Source organism: Apteryx rowi, unplaced genomic scaffold (genome assembly GCF_003343035.1).
Source record: "Apteryx rowi isolate R43461 unplaced genomic scaffold, aptRow1 scaffold_7, whole genome shotgun sequence".
In the NCBI taxonomy this organism is placed as follows: Eukaryota; Metazoa; Chordata; class Aves; order Apterygiformes; family Apterygidae; genus Apteryx; species Apteryx rowi.
This window is the reverse complement of record NW_020450982.1, coordinates 7,756,696-7,774,923: the sequence shown is the minus strand read 5'-3', so window position 1 is coordinate 7,774,923 and position 18,228 is coordinate 7,756,696. Positions and strand designations below refer to the sequence as shown.

At 36.9% G+C, this 18,228-nt stretch overlaps 1 protein-coding gene across 1 annotated transcript in view; it reads left to right on the top strand.

The window, feature by feature from the left end:
* The window catches only part of PIGK (phosphatidylinositol glycan anchor biosynthesis class K), a 73,331-nt gene that overhangs the window by 43,424 nt on the left and 11,679 nt on the right, over window positions 1–18,228 (top strand). Inside the window, exon 11 of the mRNA XM_026086908.1 lies at window positions 6,920–6,995. Coding sequence (XP_025942693.1) covers window positions 6,920–6,995 — 76 coding nt within the window. The remainder of the gene's footprint in view (window positions 1–6,919; window positions 6,996–18,228) is intronic.

Here is an 18,228-nt window from a genome sequence, read left to right as displayed (position 1 = left end):
ACCTGACATAGCCCATTTCACTCTGTCTTTAATAGGGTACCTAATAACTTTTTCTGATGTGGCACATAAAGCTCTGGTATTTTGTTTTCTTTTTATTGTCAGATGCAAACATGTTCATGTATTTACAGTCAATAAAGCTATCAGTGCTATACCTGGATTTAGATTAATAATTTCAACCTTTCACTCTGGGATGTCTGGTTTAGGCTGCTGCTGCATGTTTTTGTATCCTTTGATCACATACTGGCTGTCAGATCAGTTGCAGTATTTCTGCCTTTGAATCACTCTTAGAAGCGGGACAATCCATTACTGTATTTTCGTTTATACTATTCACAAGTTATCTGTTAAACAAACAAGGTTTCAGTTCAGGAGCAGTGCGAGTTACATATATCAGCAGCTAATAAAGATGAAGGTAATCCCAAAGTCCCTTCTTATTTAATGTCTCTGTCTCTGATAGCCTGTTTTCTTTACCCCGTTAACACTCTGACTTTGATTTTGTGCAGTTTCTGAGGAAGGTGATTGTATACTAGAACTTACCTTCAAGGAACAATACTTTCAAAGAGGTGCAGTATTACCTATGCATGGATCATATGCAGGAAAAAATGTGTGGGCTGAGACAGCAAATCTACAGACTGTGTAGGAAGGAAGAAATACCGTCCTTAGTCACAGTAACATATAGAATTAGTGAATGTCTACATTCGCCCAGGGAGCCAAGTTTTAGAGCTGAGTTATAGTTTGTCCTGACTTTTTTCTCTCTCAGAGTATCCTAACAGATCATTTCTGCAGTGAGCAAACAAGTTAGTGATCACATGCTGCTCTTTTTTCTCTACCGTACTTTTGCCATACTTGCATGAGATAAAATGCATCCATCCCTTAAAGCCACTGCTGCTATTCTGTGTAGCAGACCATAGGTTGGATTAGCACTCGTGACAAAACGTGACACCTCTTGATAATAGGGATTTATATTTCTTCAGTACACGTTGACTCTCTCGGGATTTTTCCCATAGAATAGCATGTAAGTATAAATAACAAATAAGATTTTTCACTAAATATCTTGACACATTTTACTGGATTTACATTCACTTTCACAGTTTCTGTTTCATGCTTTCTTTCCTCCATCTAAGAGCAGTCACGGTGGCAATATAAAAATAACTTTCAAATTGAATTTTTCAAGATTGTCCTCTTCTGCTATTTCTTACTGCTTCCCACTTCCCTTATGATTTCATGTTTCTTTCTAGTCTTCTCCCTGAAAATCAAGATCTCCTTATGCTTTGCATTACCAGCTGTCAGGCGTGCTGCAGTATAGGCTGATATGCCACTGTGTTAGCTTGCTTTGGCACTGTTGGCAGCACTCTGCTGTCATGCTCAATTGAGACAGAAAGGACCATTTCCTACTGGAAAATTAATTCATGAAAAGTGACTTTTGTTTTTGTAACAGAATTGTTTTGAAAGAAATTAAACACAAAGAAGTTTGCATTACAATAAATTAGTTCTTAATTTTATAAAGGTTTAAGTGTCAGATATAAATTAACTAAATGGTGAGGCCAACTATTTTGTGAAATTACAGCCTCAGATTGCATCAGATGTGACTTGAGCACAAATTCCATCAACTGAGATGATTTTTTGATTTTGTTTTTTTCCCCTGACATAACTGGTTTTGAGCAAAAGTGGACGTAACCCCAGGCATCTGGGAATTATCTTTGGAAAAGGAGTAGTAGCCAACTTAATTGCATCCTTTTGTGAAAGGGAGAAGCAACGTCAGGATGATGATTAGGGAGATGCTCTTTCTCCTGACCTGTTCTCTTCCTCCATCCTGCAAAGGAGAGGAAGAAGTAGAACGTCTTCTACGTTTACCTTTTTCTCCTTTCTAGTCATGGTCTTTCTATCCTTTTTGCTTTCTTTAGAAGAGGGTTTCCTTTTACAGGTAGTGCTTCTAGTCTTGAAGGCCCAATGATAGTGGACTAGTAATCTTAAGGCTAGCGTAAAATGTGGTAGTAGTTTTGCTGTAAGTCCTCACATAATTCTTTTTAGTCTTTATTGACTACCTTAATTATGGGTTTTTTTTGATCCACCTACTAAGCTGACCAAACTAACCAATGTATAAATCTCTTAATATGGAGCATGAGCTGCTTCTGTACTTCTGAATTAAACCGACTTATGCACTGTCTTGCAGTCCTCTCTGGTGTTTAATTGTTATCATGGTCCCTGATGTGGTTTTTGCTCGTGGCAGCTGGTGGTCTCCCAGACAGCGTTTGCACATGGTTCAGTGTATAGCAAGTGCCTAGAGTGTTCTCAATAGTCAGTTTTGGATGCAGCCCCCCCTCTTTTGGGGGAAAAATTCAGACATGTAGGTGTGAGCTATCTCATGTTTCTTAATCTTATTGGCAGAGAGCAGTCTCTTTTTTAAATTTTATTTAAAAGACTATTTAAAATGTAGCCTGTGTGCCCACTTGTGGGGGCTGTTAGGCTTCAGTAGTTGTTTCTGGCCTTTTCCCAGGATAGACAAGCCTAGACTTCTGTTCTTGGAGGTTTCAGGATGGATGACCTTTCATGCAAGTCTTTCATAGGCAATGTTTTATCCTCACTACTGTTTATAGGATAGCAATTTCTTGTTGCATCATCCAGTTTTCACCTTTGTTAGAAGGAATGGCTGTACTACAGGTTATGTTGATATAATAGAAGAAGCAGAAAGAAAATCAATTTAGAGGAGGTCTCCTTGTACAAGTTATACAAACATTTAGAGCAGTAAACTGGTGCTTGGTCTGGTAAATGGAAATGAGATATAGAGAGCCTTTATACTAATGTAATTTTTTTCGGAGGAGTTTATATTGCTATATCTGTTAAAACTAATACTGAAAGTGGTATTAGTAACTGACATAGTTACACTGGTAGAATTTATCTGGTGTAGAGCAATTCATTCCGTGCTGGGCATTTTAAAGGCATTTTTCAAACTGAATGTATATAAGTACTTGAAAATTCAGGCCTGGCAGGAACCTCTGGGTCATAAAGTTCAATTTCTGTCTGTCACAGGCACCATCACTTGATAGGAAAATTGCAAAGATAAATGCACCAAAAAGCTTATTTTTCTCAAAAATTTTTACTTTTTATTTGGTTAAAATGCAACATAGAAACTTCTAGGTGTAATTCACTTTTTTGAGCTAAAAGGAATGTCACTATTATTAGATACTTCTAAGTTTGCAATGTATCAATAACTATAAACAGTGAATAAAATGGTAGCTCATTTTGCTATGGTAGCTCAGGCCTGACTCATGATCAGAAACAAAGGCAGAAGTGGATCAGAAAACCCCTAGAAAAACATATGTTGAAATATTCTTCAGGTTGATCAGAGAAGGGAAAAGAGTTGGGATGAAAGCATCAAGGAAAACTGTTGTAAAGTCATATATACGCTTATAATATTTGGTCAAAAAAAGATACTCATTAATGGTCAGTAAGAACTTGCTGAGGTTGTTGGTTGGCTCACTGATCTGCATAACCTTTTCATAGTTGATTTTTGTTAGATTTGAGCATATAGTATGATTTGAGCATATAGTACTAGGAGGAGGTGGTATGTTCTTTCACTTAACAAAATACCATGCGATAGCTTTAGTTGACAGCACTGCACTATCATAATAGTGAATACTACACATTGTCACACGTGCAGAGATCATTTACCAGGACTTACTCTTGCACTTTGTTCAGCAACCCTCAAATGCCCAAAGTTAATTGATACGCTTGTTTATCATAGCTGCTAGTTCAAGTTAATGATTTGTTCCACATACGTCCTCATCCAGTTGAGGAGACTCATCTACAGAAGAGAAGAATCAGAACTCTCTTTTTGTAGTCTTGACGGGTAGTACATCACTGAGTATGTATACCAGAAGTTCAAGGCATTTAAGCAAAAATTTTGAGAGAACAATTTTGAACTTTACCTCCAAAATACCTGTGTATGTGTGTGTGTGTGCATAAATTTATACATATATATATAACAGTGTAGTTCGATTGGCTTGATTTTTTTCAGAAAATAAACAAATCTACAAAATAATCTTTCTTGATCTTGAAAGATTCCTGTCAACCTAAATTTGTTTTAAATCTAAATCTGATTACTTTAGAAGAAATATTTATACTATTAGCACCTCCTTTTTTCTTTAATAATGCTTTCTAAGGCTCAAAATTGTCTTTATAATTTTTCTCTACCTTCTTACTCCTCTGACATTTTAAGAAAGGTCTTTTTCTGTGAYTGACCAAGGAAGGTGTTTGACTATGCAAAGGAATGCTGACTCTGTCTAGACAAAAAGCATTGCCAAATGTACAAAGTCCTTGATAGAACAGGCAAGCATTTTTTCCTGCTAACATTCAGTTTATAGTAACTTTAGGTGTTGCAAGTATTTCATTTGGAGATTTGAGATAAGGTTTTTTTTTTTTTTTTTAGGTTTGCAGTGGAGACTGTGGAGATAGTGTTTGAGATCTCAGTGAATATTTTGTTCTGTGTACAGTGGTTTTATATATAGAACTGTGACTAAAAATGGGCTTATGTATCTGGTATCCATAAATCAAGGTGCTGTGTCAGCTAGCAGTATCCTGCTAGAAGAGAAGTTACCTCCAATTCACGCTGACTGTGGATAGCTAAATAAACAACGATATGCTTGCCAGTCAGGAATCATACCTCCAAGGATGATGCAAATTAGTAAGGAAATAAGTAAAAACATTCATTCTGCCCACCACAGCTGAGTTAACGTGAGTATTTGTGAGTTGGTGCAAAGTAAGGTTTATTATTAAAGTGCTGCTATATTGCTAAGTACCTGCCTATGATGAACAAAGCCAAGGAGCAACTTTCATAGCTAAGAGGCTTATTTAGTGTACTGATCCTGGCACTTAAATGTGCCTTTGGAGGCACGTTTATTTTCCACTTGCATTCTGCCTTTCCTTGCCTAGTACATTTGAGAGAATGAATTAGTAAGGGAGCAGAACAAGCAGGTCTGTATTTCTGTTGTGTGAGATTGTCTCTAGTTCTTGACTGGGAGAATCCTTGGCTCTGAAGTTGTTTTAAGCTCTGATGCTTGAACATTAACAGCGGTATATTCATGCTCTGTACCTTCCACATTACCTCTGTAGTTGGTATGTATTTAAAAAAAATTGATGGGATTTCAAAAGAATTAATGCTACAACTAGTTACCTGAACCAGCGTTTTACTCAGCAGTGGAGAACTTGAAACCTTTTCGAACAGCTCAAAAAGACCTGAATACTTCCTGAAAAGCCACTCGATTGTGAATTGTCCTGCAGAAAGTAATAAACAATTGGAAAGGCTTTTTGAAATGGATGATAATTTTTCCTGATATTTCCACAGAGCACAATAAAATAATTACTTCATTCAGTTGTCACCTCCTCGGAGCACAGATCATTGTTCTTGAAGTCTGGGAAGTAACTGGCATGCTGCGAGTGCTAAGTCATCATTGGCGCAGCAGTCCTCTCTCGTAAAATCCCTTTAAGTAGATCAGCTGTTTCAGTAGATCAGCTCCAGTAATTCAGAGCTTGCTTACTTAATTTTTCTTAAGCACATTAAACAGTTCTCGAGGAATTGTGGCTGTAATCTCTGAAATATTGCCAGATTTCTTTGATTCTGCTCTAATTATTTATTTCATATAAAGTAAGTCTTTCATACTTCCTTATACTCTGTTCATTACAAATTTGTGGGTATTCCTCTTTCCTCAAGCTCTTACTTGGAGCTTAAAAACACTGCAAACAGCAACGGAAAGCCAGAGCTGGAGGAAGGAAGAGATGTGCATTTACTGTCCTCTCTTTTGCAACAGTGTGTTGACTCCCAGTACAGAGACTAACCCTGCAGTCCCTGGCTCTTATCTGACAGACCGTCTGCAGGTCAATTAACCATCCACGGATGGATCCGTTTTGACTAGAACGGGTGTAAATTAGTCCTTTTGAGTCTGGAAAATGTGTCTTGCTCACTGCATGGAAGTAATTCTGCCTGAGCTCTGGGGAAAGGCCTTGTTTTTGTAGGGATTTTTTTTTGCTTGCTTGCTTCTCATATTACTGAAACTCCTAGATTCAGACCTCTGTAGTACAAGGATTGAGGAATGATTGATGAAAACCTTGAATCATACTTTGAAAATGTAGCACACGCTGTGCTTTTCCAATAGAAGAAAGCAGTATACTTGAAAGCTTTAAAACATGTTTTCATATTAATTTGCTGTCACTTAAATGGTCTTTGAAGAAAATGTTTCTGGATTCTGAATTTTCAGTCATAACTACAGTGCATTTTAAGTTTTAAGGGAAATGATGCATTTTGTTTGTAAAGCATTCTACTGCTGCTGTCCAGGCCAGTTCTTGGGCTTGCTTGAAACCAGTAGGACACATTACTTCGCTGGCATTGCGCAAGTGTTGGTGCTGTTTTAACTTATAATTCAGCTGAACACCGATGGGCACTTGCAGCAAAAATGGGAAAGAGAGTGAATAATCCCTCTCGCCTTTTGAGATGTTCATAGTTGAGTTACGTTAGCAGGGTAAGAGGCTTGTATTGTTAACAGTGCAGAATCGACTCTGTAAACTCAGAAGACTTCTTTCTGTGGGGATTTCAATCCAGCATCTTTCATCAGTGCTCTGTTAGTCTGAAACTAAATTAAAAGATTTTCTTGGGTTTCTGCTGCTAAATTTGTGTTTTATGTGCCTTAGTGGAGGGAAAGAATCCGCAGTAGTACACACATTCCTGTTTAAATAACTTACTGCTCTTAACTATATAAGAAAAATATTTTATTATGGACTTAAAGTATGCTTTTGTTTCACTTGAAGCAAAATAATCCCTTAGGTACATACTTTTAACAGCATTGTACCTGCAACTCTTAAATTTCCATAATTTAACTTGGTAAACATTGTAAGAAGTTTCATAATTGTTAACTTCATTTCTTCCTAGGCCTCCAAAGGATGAATTAGCAGCAGAACCACTAAAGTATGCTGAACAACTTCCTGTGGCTCAGATAATACACCAGGTATGCCTTTCTGTTTTAAGGATTTTCTTTGAGGATAAACAACATCTGTAATGCGCTTTTCTGGGTCATAGAGAAGCAATGTGCTTATGCTGAAAGTATGTAAAAACAACATATTCTTGTTCAGATGACAACTATTAAATTTTAAAAGTGTTATTCAGAACACGCCAATGAAAAGATGCTTGCTGTATGACACAATTTTCACTTCAGAGGTTGCTGTTAAAATTGTACGTGTCTACTGATTTAAAAGAAAAAAATCCATGAATTTCTTCTAATTCGCGTCTTGATCCAAATCATATTCCCATTCCTGAAAACACAGGTGAACTGTAGCATCATTATTGTGGTATAATTGTCATGAAGAGCTGAGTAGGGAAAACAATCTCCCTTCCCAATATAATTCTAAATGAGGTGTTAGCAGTATTTCTATCTCCAACTACTGCAGTGTCCTTGTACTTTCTACTTTGTACAGGTTTTTTGCTTGATTTTTGTTTTTTGCATGATGAAAAAGAGATTAAGATTTTTGCCTAGTTTATACCTTCTAACTGTGTCTAAATCAGTGGAATAGCACTTAAATAGATGCACAAATGAGGGTTGACGTGGACATTTGAGTTGGGATTGAATAACAGGATACAGTTTTTATTTCAGCCTGTCTAATTTAATCAATCTGTGACCAGAAGGGGCAAAAGATCTTTTCTATGCAGAAGATTCTATCCTCTCTTTTCTCAGAGTTCAAGGTCTAACTAGCTTAATTCTCAGTCCGTCCTACTGGTGGACTAGATGTTGGTAGCCCAGCCTGCATTCATATTTCTTCCTTCTGCAGCTTGATTCTTGACTGTTAATGACAGTGGACTCTGCCTGCTCTGTGGAATGACCTGTGGCCAATAACATGCATGAAAGTTGTGACGTACTGTAAAACATAGGTCTTGAAACTTAGTATCTCCCTTCTTGGTGATGCTCTCAAAAAAGCAAAAAGATACTACTTTGTTTCAGTTAATTTGGAATTTTCTCAGGAAAATCTATTTTTGGACTTATTTTGGGGTACCTGTCCTGCTTCAGGGATTGAGAAACTGTAAATTTTCTGAAGTCAGGACTGAATAGTTCAGGTTACTGTTTCCCTGATTGTATCTTACAATATGGAATATATCAGCTAATCAGGTTTACTCTGAAAAAGTGGGGAAGATCATGACAGTTCACCTTGGGAGACAGAATGATACAGCCCATTTACTGCCTTGAGACAACAAAAACTTCCAACCTGAAAAATGGGACCTGATATTGGTCAGGATAGTAATAAGCCAGAGTAGACAATGTTCAGTACAGCCATGGCTTCAGACTTAGCTGGAGTTGAACAGTTAAAGATCAACAGGAGCAAATGAAAGTCCACCAAATGTCAAAGTGGCTTACAAAATCCCATGAGAATTAATTATTATTGTAGATCTTTCTTTTTCTTTGTCAATCAGTGTTTTTAAGCAATTGAGTTATTGCTGCAGGCAATCTAGTTTTACCTTAAAGGAAACATGAGCTTTATTTTAAAAGTTTCAAGTGTACAGGTCTTTTCTGCAAGACGTGAACACAAGGGATTTTTAAAACTTTTGGCTGAAATCTGCACCTCTGGGAGGAATATCTGATGTGTTCAGAACATGGAAGATTGGAAATCAGGACCAGTTTGTATGTCAGAAACTCCCTGGTGTTGTCAGAGCTTCAAATGACCCAACAGCCTGCAAATGTCACATTTAAAATTCTGTGTTCATGCCTGACTCTCAGCATAAATGAATTAAACAGCAGAGCAGGCAGCCAGTCAATATGTTCTTAACAGTGAGAGTGAGCAGTGAAACAGTTTGTGGGTTGTTTGGAATCAGTAAATAGAAACTGCACAGAATGGCTCACCTAGAGGAAAATCTCAAATAGGAAACAGAATTAACCTTTAAGATGGTCAACCAGACAAAATGTCATAGTAATATTTTTGTAGCATTAAGTAAGTAATAACCAGGGAGACTTCATTTGGCTACTGTGTGTTACATTGCAATAGAATATTGCACTCTGGAAAGGCAAAAATGTGGGGGGGTTTTATGTACTCTTATCTGCTTGCTGTATCAAATTTACCAGTATTATAGAGCTGTGATCCAAACATCAGCTAGACAGGCCTAATTTAACTGGAAAACTCTTTGATGTAGAGAAGCAGAATAAAATGATCATTGTTCAGCTGTCACGTGAGGAAGCCAGGCATCATCTCCTAGCTTTGTATGGTGTTGATGCCATTTTTGAGCCCCAAGGGGCTTGTAGCAGCTAAGCATACTCTACACCAGTTGATTAACATTTCTGAGTTCATAACGTGTCCTTCCTGAGGGACCTTTGACAATTGGAACACGTAGTGCAAGGACCATGTTAAGTTTATATAAACAAACATTTTTTACTTTGAAAGTATCAAAAAGCAGTGAATGCTGTTTGTGGTACTAATCTCTGATGCTCCGTCCAAATGGATAATCACTGTGTTTGATATGGCCCTTTGCTGGTTCTGTAGCGAGTGTAAGATTTTCTCATGTTAACCCCTCTGCATTTTACCTCTAGGTAGGATTAAAAGACATCAGTAAGGATCATAAATGATTCCGATGCGTAAGACAGTTTATATTTGGCAATATATATTTGGAATACTTAAATTGGCAAAAACATGTAGAAAAGCACAAGGCAATCTGGTGAATAAACAGAACCAAATCTCAGCTTTCCTTCTTAAATTAAATAATTATAGTATATTACAAGCATTCAAACCGTAATCATTTAGTCTTCAGATGAAAAATTTAAATAAACTTCTAAATAGCAAAAGTTAAGCTTTAAGAAGAATACCCCCATAAGACATCTTTTTTAATGAGGTTCATTATATATAAAATGCTGCTATGTAAAATGAGTTTATGAMTAGTAAGGGCAGAAAAAATAGAGAGAATACTTAAATTCTGCACTTTTGATATGGCTCAAACAGCTCTAGTGAAAGAACAGGGGAAACTGCATTTGAGAAGATTCTGTTTTCATTTATCATAAAGAATATTCATTACTGGGCCTTCAATTCAGCACAGTATTTTAATAAAAGTACCGAACTTCAGTGACACTACTCATGCTCTGAATGTTACTATGTGGTAATATATATTTGCCTAACTGTGATTTAGGATATCGAAGAGACTTAAATTGTAGCAAAGTGACAATACAGGTGTCTTACTGATGGAAGAATGTTTTATTGATGAAAGACACATTTCAGTGGATAAAAGCCAGATCTCCTGATGTTGTTATAATTGAAAACAAAAAGGAAATGGCAAATTTGGATCAGAATCAACTTGTGTACTTATTTATTATAGTCCATTGTAAAATACCAAGCAGATAAATTAGCGTGATGTTAAAAGAGAGTCAGAAGGACAGTACTGAGTTGCCCCATCTGGTCCAGCTTGAGGCGATTGACTACAGTCTACAATAATAGAAATGAAATAAGAAGTTTAAGAAAGAAGATGGGAGAGGGATCTTTAGAGTTATAGATGGAGAGACTGATGGCCATCAAAGATGACTGAGGAAGTGCAGTGCAACTGCAGTTCTGTGTTGTCTTGCAAGAAAGTCTTAGTTTCCATGATTTCTATGATTCTGTAACTTCAGTCTGCAAGAAAAAGCCTTTTGGTTTGAAGATTAGTTTTTATTCATTCTGAGGACCTCATTTTGATATGGCAGAGGGGTGTTAGTTTATTGCATTCATCGATGTTATTCCTGTTTCATGCTTATTTAATTGGGAGAGATTTTCTTTAGCAGCATTTGGCAGAAACTGTTGAAACAGTATTAACAAAGTAAAATACACCGTGGTGTATAGATTTTTTTTTTTTAAAGCATTCTTTGATTATCTGTAGCAGAACAGTTTTAGCTTTCAGACTCAAATGTATTCACAAACATTAAATGAAAGTGATTTTTGTGTGGCTTATGATGTTTGTGAAATACTCAGTATGGAAATTAACCCATCACATGCTGGTGCATAGTCTTTAAAGCATAACTTTATAATTCAGGGATGCTGCTTGTGCCTCTCTCCTCCTGGCCTCAGTTGTCATGTTTCAAGGGGGATCTCTCACACTCGGTCTCTGTCTGTCCTGATGGTGAAATGTTGGTGAGGATGGTCCTTCTTTGTGTTTAGTCTTCTAAAATAGCAACTCCTCTGGGGAAAAAACTGTAGGCACCTGGGAGTTTTACCTTTTGTTTCTTCCTCCCAGAAAAAAGACCAGATGCTTTGTGTTTCGTGTGCATATTTACTACTTGAGTCTTTTAGAGATATGAGCCTCCATTTTTTTTTGTTTTTGTTTTTCCCCCACATTTATTGGGTTTGTTTTTTAACTGTTGTCACTGGCTTCATCCACCCAGCTTGAATTGACTGGATTAATTCCATATGAGCTGGATAATATTCTTGTAATGTTTTTGCTGAGAGCCTGGAGAGGGATGAAAAATATGGTGGTAACCACTTACTGGCCTAGGGCTGTGTGAGTAGCGAAGCCATTGGTAGCTTATGCTGAGGAAACAAATACAGAAAACAGGAAATCATTAAAACAAAAGTCCCTTGGGCGAACACCGTACGCAGCTGTTGGAGTCTGTGCAGAAGCTAAGAGCTGAAGAGGAACTGCTACACACGGGGCCCAAACTGTCAGCCACCGACCCAACATGTCAACCCTTTGGTGTGAACATTGTGTTCCCATAGGTCCACATTGTGCTGGTCTAAACTGGACCAGAAGGGCTTGAAGCTCTGATTTGTGTGTGTTTGTGTTTTGTTAAACAGGAATTGCTATCCACTCGCTATAGCTATCCTGCAAGTAAATAAATTTTAGATTATATGCTACTCAGTAGTGAGATTTTGTTCTAGCGACATCACTTCATCCTGTCTGCTGATGACAACCATGTAGATAAAGACTGATGGAAGAAGCTCTCCTACCTGAATGTACAAGCCAGCGATAGTAGAAGCTACAGCTTTCCTATGAAAAGATCTTGACAGATGCTACTTTAAATGGATAGAGCTGACACTCATGTTTCTTCAACAAAGAGGTCTTCTAACCAATCCAGGCTCACCGGACAGGTCTGCATATATACTTAACTGTCTGCTCTTGCATGGGAAGGCTCGCTTCCTTTTGTCCTGTTGTACAATCTGGGTTCCACTACAGACCAGAACTATATATGCAGAGCTGTCTTAACCAACATTTTTCTGATATAAACTTCCCACTGGTGGTTTTTTATCAAGTTGGATAAAACTGCTCTTGCTAAGAAATATTTGAATTATTGTTCTTCAGATTTTTTTGTTTTCTAGAGGAGTAAGACAGGACACGAACCTTAAATAAATGGACTAATATTTGCCACTTTGACTGTGTCAGTGTTCACTGTATGTGTTTCCTGGGAAACCACTGCAAACAATGCCATCTAATGAGGAATATTTGTTTAATAAAGTGAAATTGAAATAGTAGATAACTTATCATGCATTTGCAATTCACATTTATTTAACAGACATTAACTTGAATTTAAAAAGCTTAGCTTTTCTTGCATAATCTAAGTATGAAATTCAGATACTGATTTTCACTGATAAAAGATCTTTAAAATTTTTTRAAGAAATACTGTTTTTGTCTGCTTTGTTAGGCAGTGACAAGCAGTTGAGTCAGAATACATTTGTTTGCACATTATTAGGCTCATTTCACTTTAATCTGTTGAAAATGCAATGTGATTAGCATTTTAGAGATGTTATTTGTGTTTTATAAAAGCCATTAGGGGTGCTTTAATCAAGCATGRAAGGTGCTTAATAGCACAAAGGTATTACAGGTTTTTATTTTTGATGCAGACAGTAATATTGTTTCATGGACAATAATTTATTAAAAATTTTAAAGTACTTTAATAAGTGATACTTGCTTTTTACTGTATCCTTATAGGCTAAGAGATTCAAAAGCATGTGTGATATACAGATGTGTCAGGTTGGATGTGTAAAGTTTTAGACGCAGCTATTTATATGTTCTTTGAAAATCCATTCCTGTAGATGAGTTTAAAGATAGCTTTAAATCATAGCTTGCATTTAAAAACTTTTGTCAGAGTATTCAGCTAGATGGTGTCATAGATAAAATATGACACTTCATCTTGTGGGTTCAAAAATTGCTGCATCTGTTAGAACAGTGGTCTTTTCAGAAATGTCTCTATGAAAACTGAAATTTTTCAGGATGGCTAAAAATGTAGTGTTTCATATCAAAGATTAGAAAATACTCCCACTTTAAAATCCAATTTTATTTTAACATAAAGTATAATATATGGTTGCCCTGCATAGAGAAACCTTGGCTCCATTTCTGTAGACAGGTGAAAGCCTTGTCTCATGTCATCTTGCGCTAGGATTCCTGCCTGGCTCAAGTTTTACTTTTGCAGTTTTGAGCAACACCAGCAACAAAGTTAGACAGCGTTGTCCTCTTACTGCTGCCACTTCTTATGGCAAAAGGAAGTTTTTGAAGAACAGCAGCCTGTTCTGCCAGTGTTCCTGTCTGTTTTTAGACGACAGGTAAGGAAAGTTGTTTCTGATGCATGTCACAAAAATCTGTGGGCTTCTTTCTCAGGGACAGACTTAAAGCCCCTTTGGGGCTAGGCATTCTGATTACACTCATGTGCAAAGCTAAACGCGCATGTGTTACACCTTTTGCTGAAATAGCCTTTCTTCATCTAGGGCATTTGGTGCACTGAAGTTGGAAATTAACACGCTTCACTAAGATTTTTTTTGTTTTTTGAGGGGGTGATTCTTGGTCTTTTTTACGTTAAGCATATATTTGTGCAGTCTGTAAAATAGAGGTGGTTTGCCTATGCTGTATAACTCTAGTGGAAATAGCCTCAAGTGGAATCCTGACCGGATGTTATCCAATGCAAAAGAACGTGAGTCTCTCCCCAGTTCAGATTCAGTATTTGGATTTGATTTCTCTCACTGTTGCATATGGTAAAAAAAATATTTATTTTGTTTGGCTTCCTTTAAATATTACGCTGTTCTGTAGAAAACTCTGTGCTCAAAAGGATCGAAACAAACTTTCTGTCAAAAGCCATTAATGTACTTGGAACGTGTATTTATCACCGCTTTCTAGAAGTGGCACCCAGCAATGGGATTGTGTCCCTAAACCATGCTTCCCCCCAAAGATACTGCAGTAGCGTACATGCAACCGTTGCAGATCTCCAGCTTTGTGGTTCTGCTGTCTTGGTAGTCACCTCTTCAGGGAGATGCGATAGCCGAAATGGAGGCAATTTATGCAGTGTGATAAGCCACTCTCTTTTTTAGGCTGTACTGATCCTGCAACTAGGACAGAGAAGCCTAGGAAGTAACTCTTCTCTCTTCCTGATTAGTGTCCTTGTTCCCTGACCTGTGAAAATCCTTACATTTTAAAGACTGGCATTATATCTTCATTTTTGACAGTGGTGGGATGGGGTCAGTTTGAGAATCCACTTGGAGTAATCTAGGTAGGGATCCAGGGAGCCACAGCTCCACCCTCCCCACCTTCCTGTTACACATCCCTGCTCTCTTCCCTATGCTGGCAGTAAGCACAACAGGGAGCTGGAAACTACTGCTACCAAAAAAAAAAAAAAAAGTTTTTTCACCCTGATCAGTTTAAGTTGGCTGAAAATGTGACTGCAGAGTTGCTACTGCCAACCAAAATTGGTAGTGTAAGTCAAAATTGGTAAGGTGTATTTATTTTCCCTGAATTTCTGTTTATATTTCTCATGAGCAGGTGAGAGAGAATGAAAATAATTGTTACTATGGAAAGTTGAAATAAATTTGAGGCTTTTGTTCGTGTTGTGGGAGTGTTCAGTTTGCCCATGAGAGTACTGATAGTATGAGGCATTATATGTGAATGTAGCGTCATCCATTTAATGCATTGGGCTTAAGAGGTATCAGTTTCATATCCACAAGCACAGAGAATTGTCAGATGTACTATTTAAAAATATATTAAAAGATCCCCAGGTTCTAAAGGAGCTGTAATTGTTACCAGTTCCATGTTGGAGCTGCAGCTTCTTTAAGAGGCAATTCCTGTAATCATTTCTTTTTAATAAACACTGTCTAAGATGTAACATGAAGGAGGAAGGAAGTGACTGGAACATGTCAGGTTTTATAGAGTGCTATAGGTCTGTGTAATTTACTCTTTCTGCACACTTCAAATAACTGCATTTGAAGGGTCGCTAGACGACCATGAACTCTAAGAGTTATTGTATTTCTTGTATTCAGAAAAATAATTGATGAGTTTTACAGTTGAATCAGCTCTGTGTTTCAAGACCCCTTATGCACAGAGCTTTCAGTGTATGCTTCTGCTTTTCATATATCTTTGTTTTGGCTTTGGACTTGATCATACCATGATCCCTTTTGTCGTGTTTTAGGACCTGGTCACAGGCCTGATTTTAAAACTGTGGTTATTGTTTCTACTGTGCTGTGGATATGATCAGGGTTTTACAGAAGGAGATAGGTTCAAAAATGCTTATGGCATTAAGTAAAGTTCATTTGGCAAAAAGCAAAGCAAGGCTAGCAAGAAGAGATTCCTATTTGTAGACTAAGGCCATAAAGGACCGTTATGTTAAACTATTCTGACTTTCTGTACAAAGTACGTAGATACTTTGCTTATGTTCTCCCTTCTTTGTGGTATACTGAAATTAGGAAGGATGACTAGAACAACTGATTGAGTAGAGGTTGGTAGAAGTTTAATCAAAATACTGTAATTACAGGGGAGATGAAAGTTGGGGGAACTGCTGCTGCATGTTAGTACCTGCTGTGATTATGGAAAGTGTGCGTGGTGTTGCAGCTGGTGTGGAAGAAGCGAATATGTAGGTGTCTCGGGCGTCTCCATTGCTGACGTCACGTGAATTCTTACACAGTGCTACAGCTCAAATATCCATAGCTGTCTTATTTTGTGTTGGGCAGCTGATATTGAAACTGTTCCTGTAGGTGCAAATGTAGGGAGGTTATTTTAAAATGAACTTTATTATTTGAGACTCTTTGCTCTCCTTTACGGCTATAATAAGCTTGGCTAATGTTGGAGCCTTTTTGCTAAAATTCTCTCTCCAGTCGTTCTCACTCTCAACATTGTAGTCCTTCTCTATTAAGCATATAATTTACTTTTTTCATCTTTCTTTGGTTCTGTGAGACTTTTTGTGATACGTTGGTCTGCATTCATCTGCATTTGTCATTTTTAAGCCTGGATTCTTAGATGTTCCGAGTTTTATTTGCTGTTCCTTCAGATATTGGAAAAGTGAATACTATTTAGGTCACTGTGGTGAGTTGTCTCCAGTGGGGATAACTGAATAGGTTTTCAGTGCATAATGGTATGCAAATAATATACTTCTGACTCACATGGGAATAGACTAAATGTATGCACAAGCTGTCTGTGACCTTAATAGGTTTGTAGGCATTATAATACACCATGTGCTGCTCTAGCATAGTATCTGATGTACAAATATATCGAATGAGGTTGAGGACAAAGAAATTTATGAAATACATTACTGTAAYGCTGTGAATTTAGTTTGTGATCCATGTACTGTACTGTGTATGGAAATGTATACCAGTGGTTCATTTGATTTACTTTTGTAATGTAAGCARTAAGTATAATATTAGTCACCCTTAATAAAACAGAAGATGGTTAATACCTTATGCTTAGAACCCACTCATTCATTACACCAGTAGAGCTTCTTCCTGCATGGAGAGGGGAAATGAAACTGGAAAACACAGTAAAATGATCAATAACTTATTCAATTAGGCTGTTTTTTTATGTTTATAATGTTCACAAGGAAAAGTACCTTTTAAAAACTATGCTTCTTTTTAGTTTATTTTTATTACAAATTCTAGAGCAATTCGGGAAACAGATGCTGTATTTAAGAAAGCTTTTCTTTAGTGAAGCTTTCTGTGCAAGAGAATGCATTCTTTCTAAAAGTTCATTTCACTTAAATTAACTTGTATTTCCACTGAGGATGGCTTATATTAAGCACAAAGGGAGGCTTAGTGATTTAGACTTCCATCAAATAAACTGCATAAGTAAAAAGAGAAGATGCCAGCCTCATGCTCTTGTACTTTAAAGTATTGTGTTCCCTCTCATGGGAACTCGAGATTAGAGAAATTATAAAGGCTTTGCATAAAAACAGGGAGTTAGAATTAATTTTTGCTTAAGCAGGGAAGTGTCAGAAGCCTATTATGGTAATTTTTCAATTTTGTCTTAACTATTCACACATTTTAAAATAGTTGTACAATTGAGTGGAGGCATAATTGATGTGTTACAGTTTTTCTCTTTTTTTTTCCTTGGGCCATCATAAAACATAGCTTAGGTGCACTTAGGGGCTTGGGAGAAGTAAGCGTGCTAATTAAGTAGTTGACATTTTTCATATCATAGTGAGAATATTTGCCTAATGGATTGAAATAGTATTCTAAGATTGGTTCCCCTATTCTTAATTGCATCCAAGTACCAGATATCAATATTAGGTGGAGACAGTTAAACCACAAAGATATTAGTGAGAAAGTGTAATTCCTAGCAATAGAATTTTGGGGTTGTAGAGACTATTATCTTCACTGTTATTCGTTAAGTAAACAGCAGCAGTAAAAGTCTACATGAAAGAAGTTACTGTAGTAACTTTATTCATTGTCTTTTAATATAAATACTGATCTTTTTAAAGAAGCTGAAAATATCATTACTGCTACAGTTATTTGCTTGTTACTCTTTATTGAATTAAAACATTGTAAATCTCATCTGTATCATAACAGCCTATAAAATGCTAGGATAGCAGTTTAAAATTACACTTAATCTAAACAGAAGTTTTAGAATGTCCCTAATTAAGGGGAAACTATGACTTATGAATACCTTTTAAATGATAAATGAATTCATTTTTCTTTTAGTAAATACAATATTTAACAACAGAAATACTACTCCAGCGTGGGGTTTTTTTGGTGATCAGTTTAACTGTTCTAGAGGAGATATCTTTGATGGAACAAACTTTGAAGTTGGAATGAGACTTCTTGGCAAATGTGAAGCATACAGTGCTCTAAATGTTTGTTGATAAATGAGATTCCTTGTTGTATATGTATAGAAAAGCTGTCTTTCCTGCCTCTGAGGTAATTTTTCTGCAAAAGGTGGTTGGGCTGTGAATACCATAACGGGAAGAGTAGCAGCCACTGGCATCTCCTGAAATGATGCACAACTTGGTCAGAATTTTTTTCTGGCCTGTCTGTGGTAGAAACTGGTGCAAAGGCAGAGAT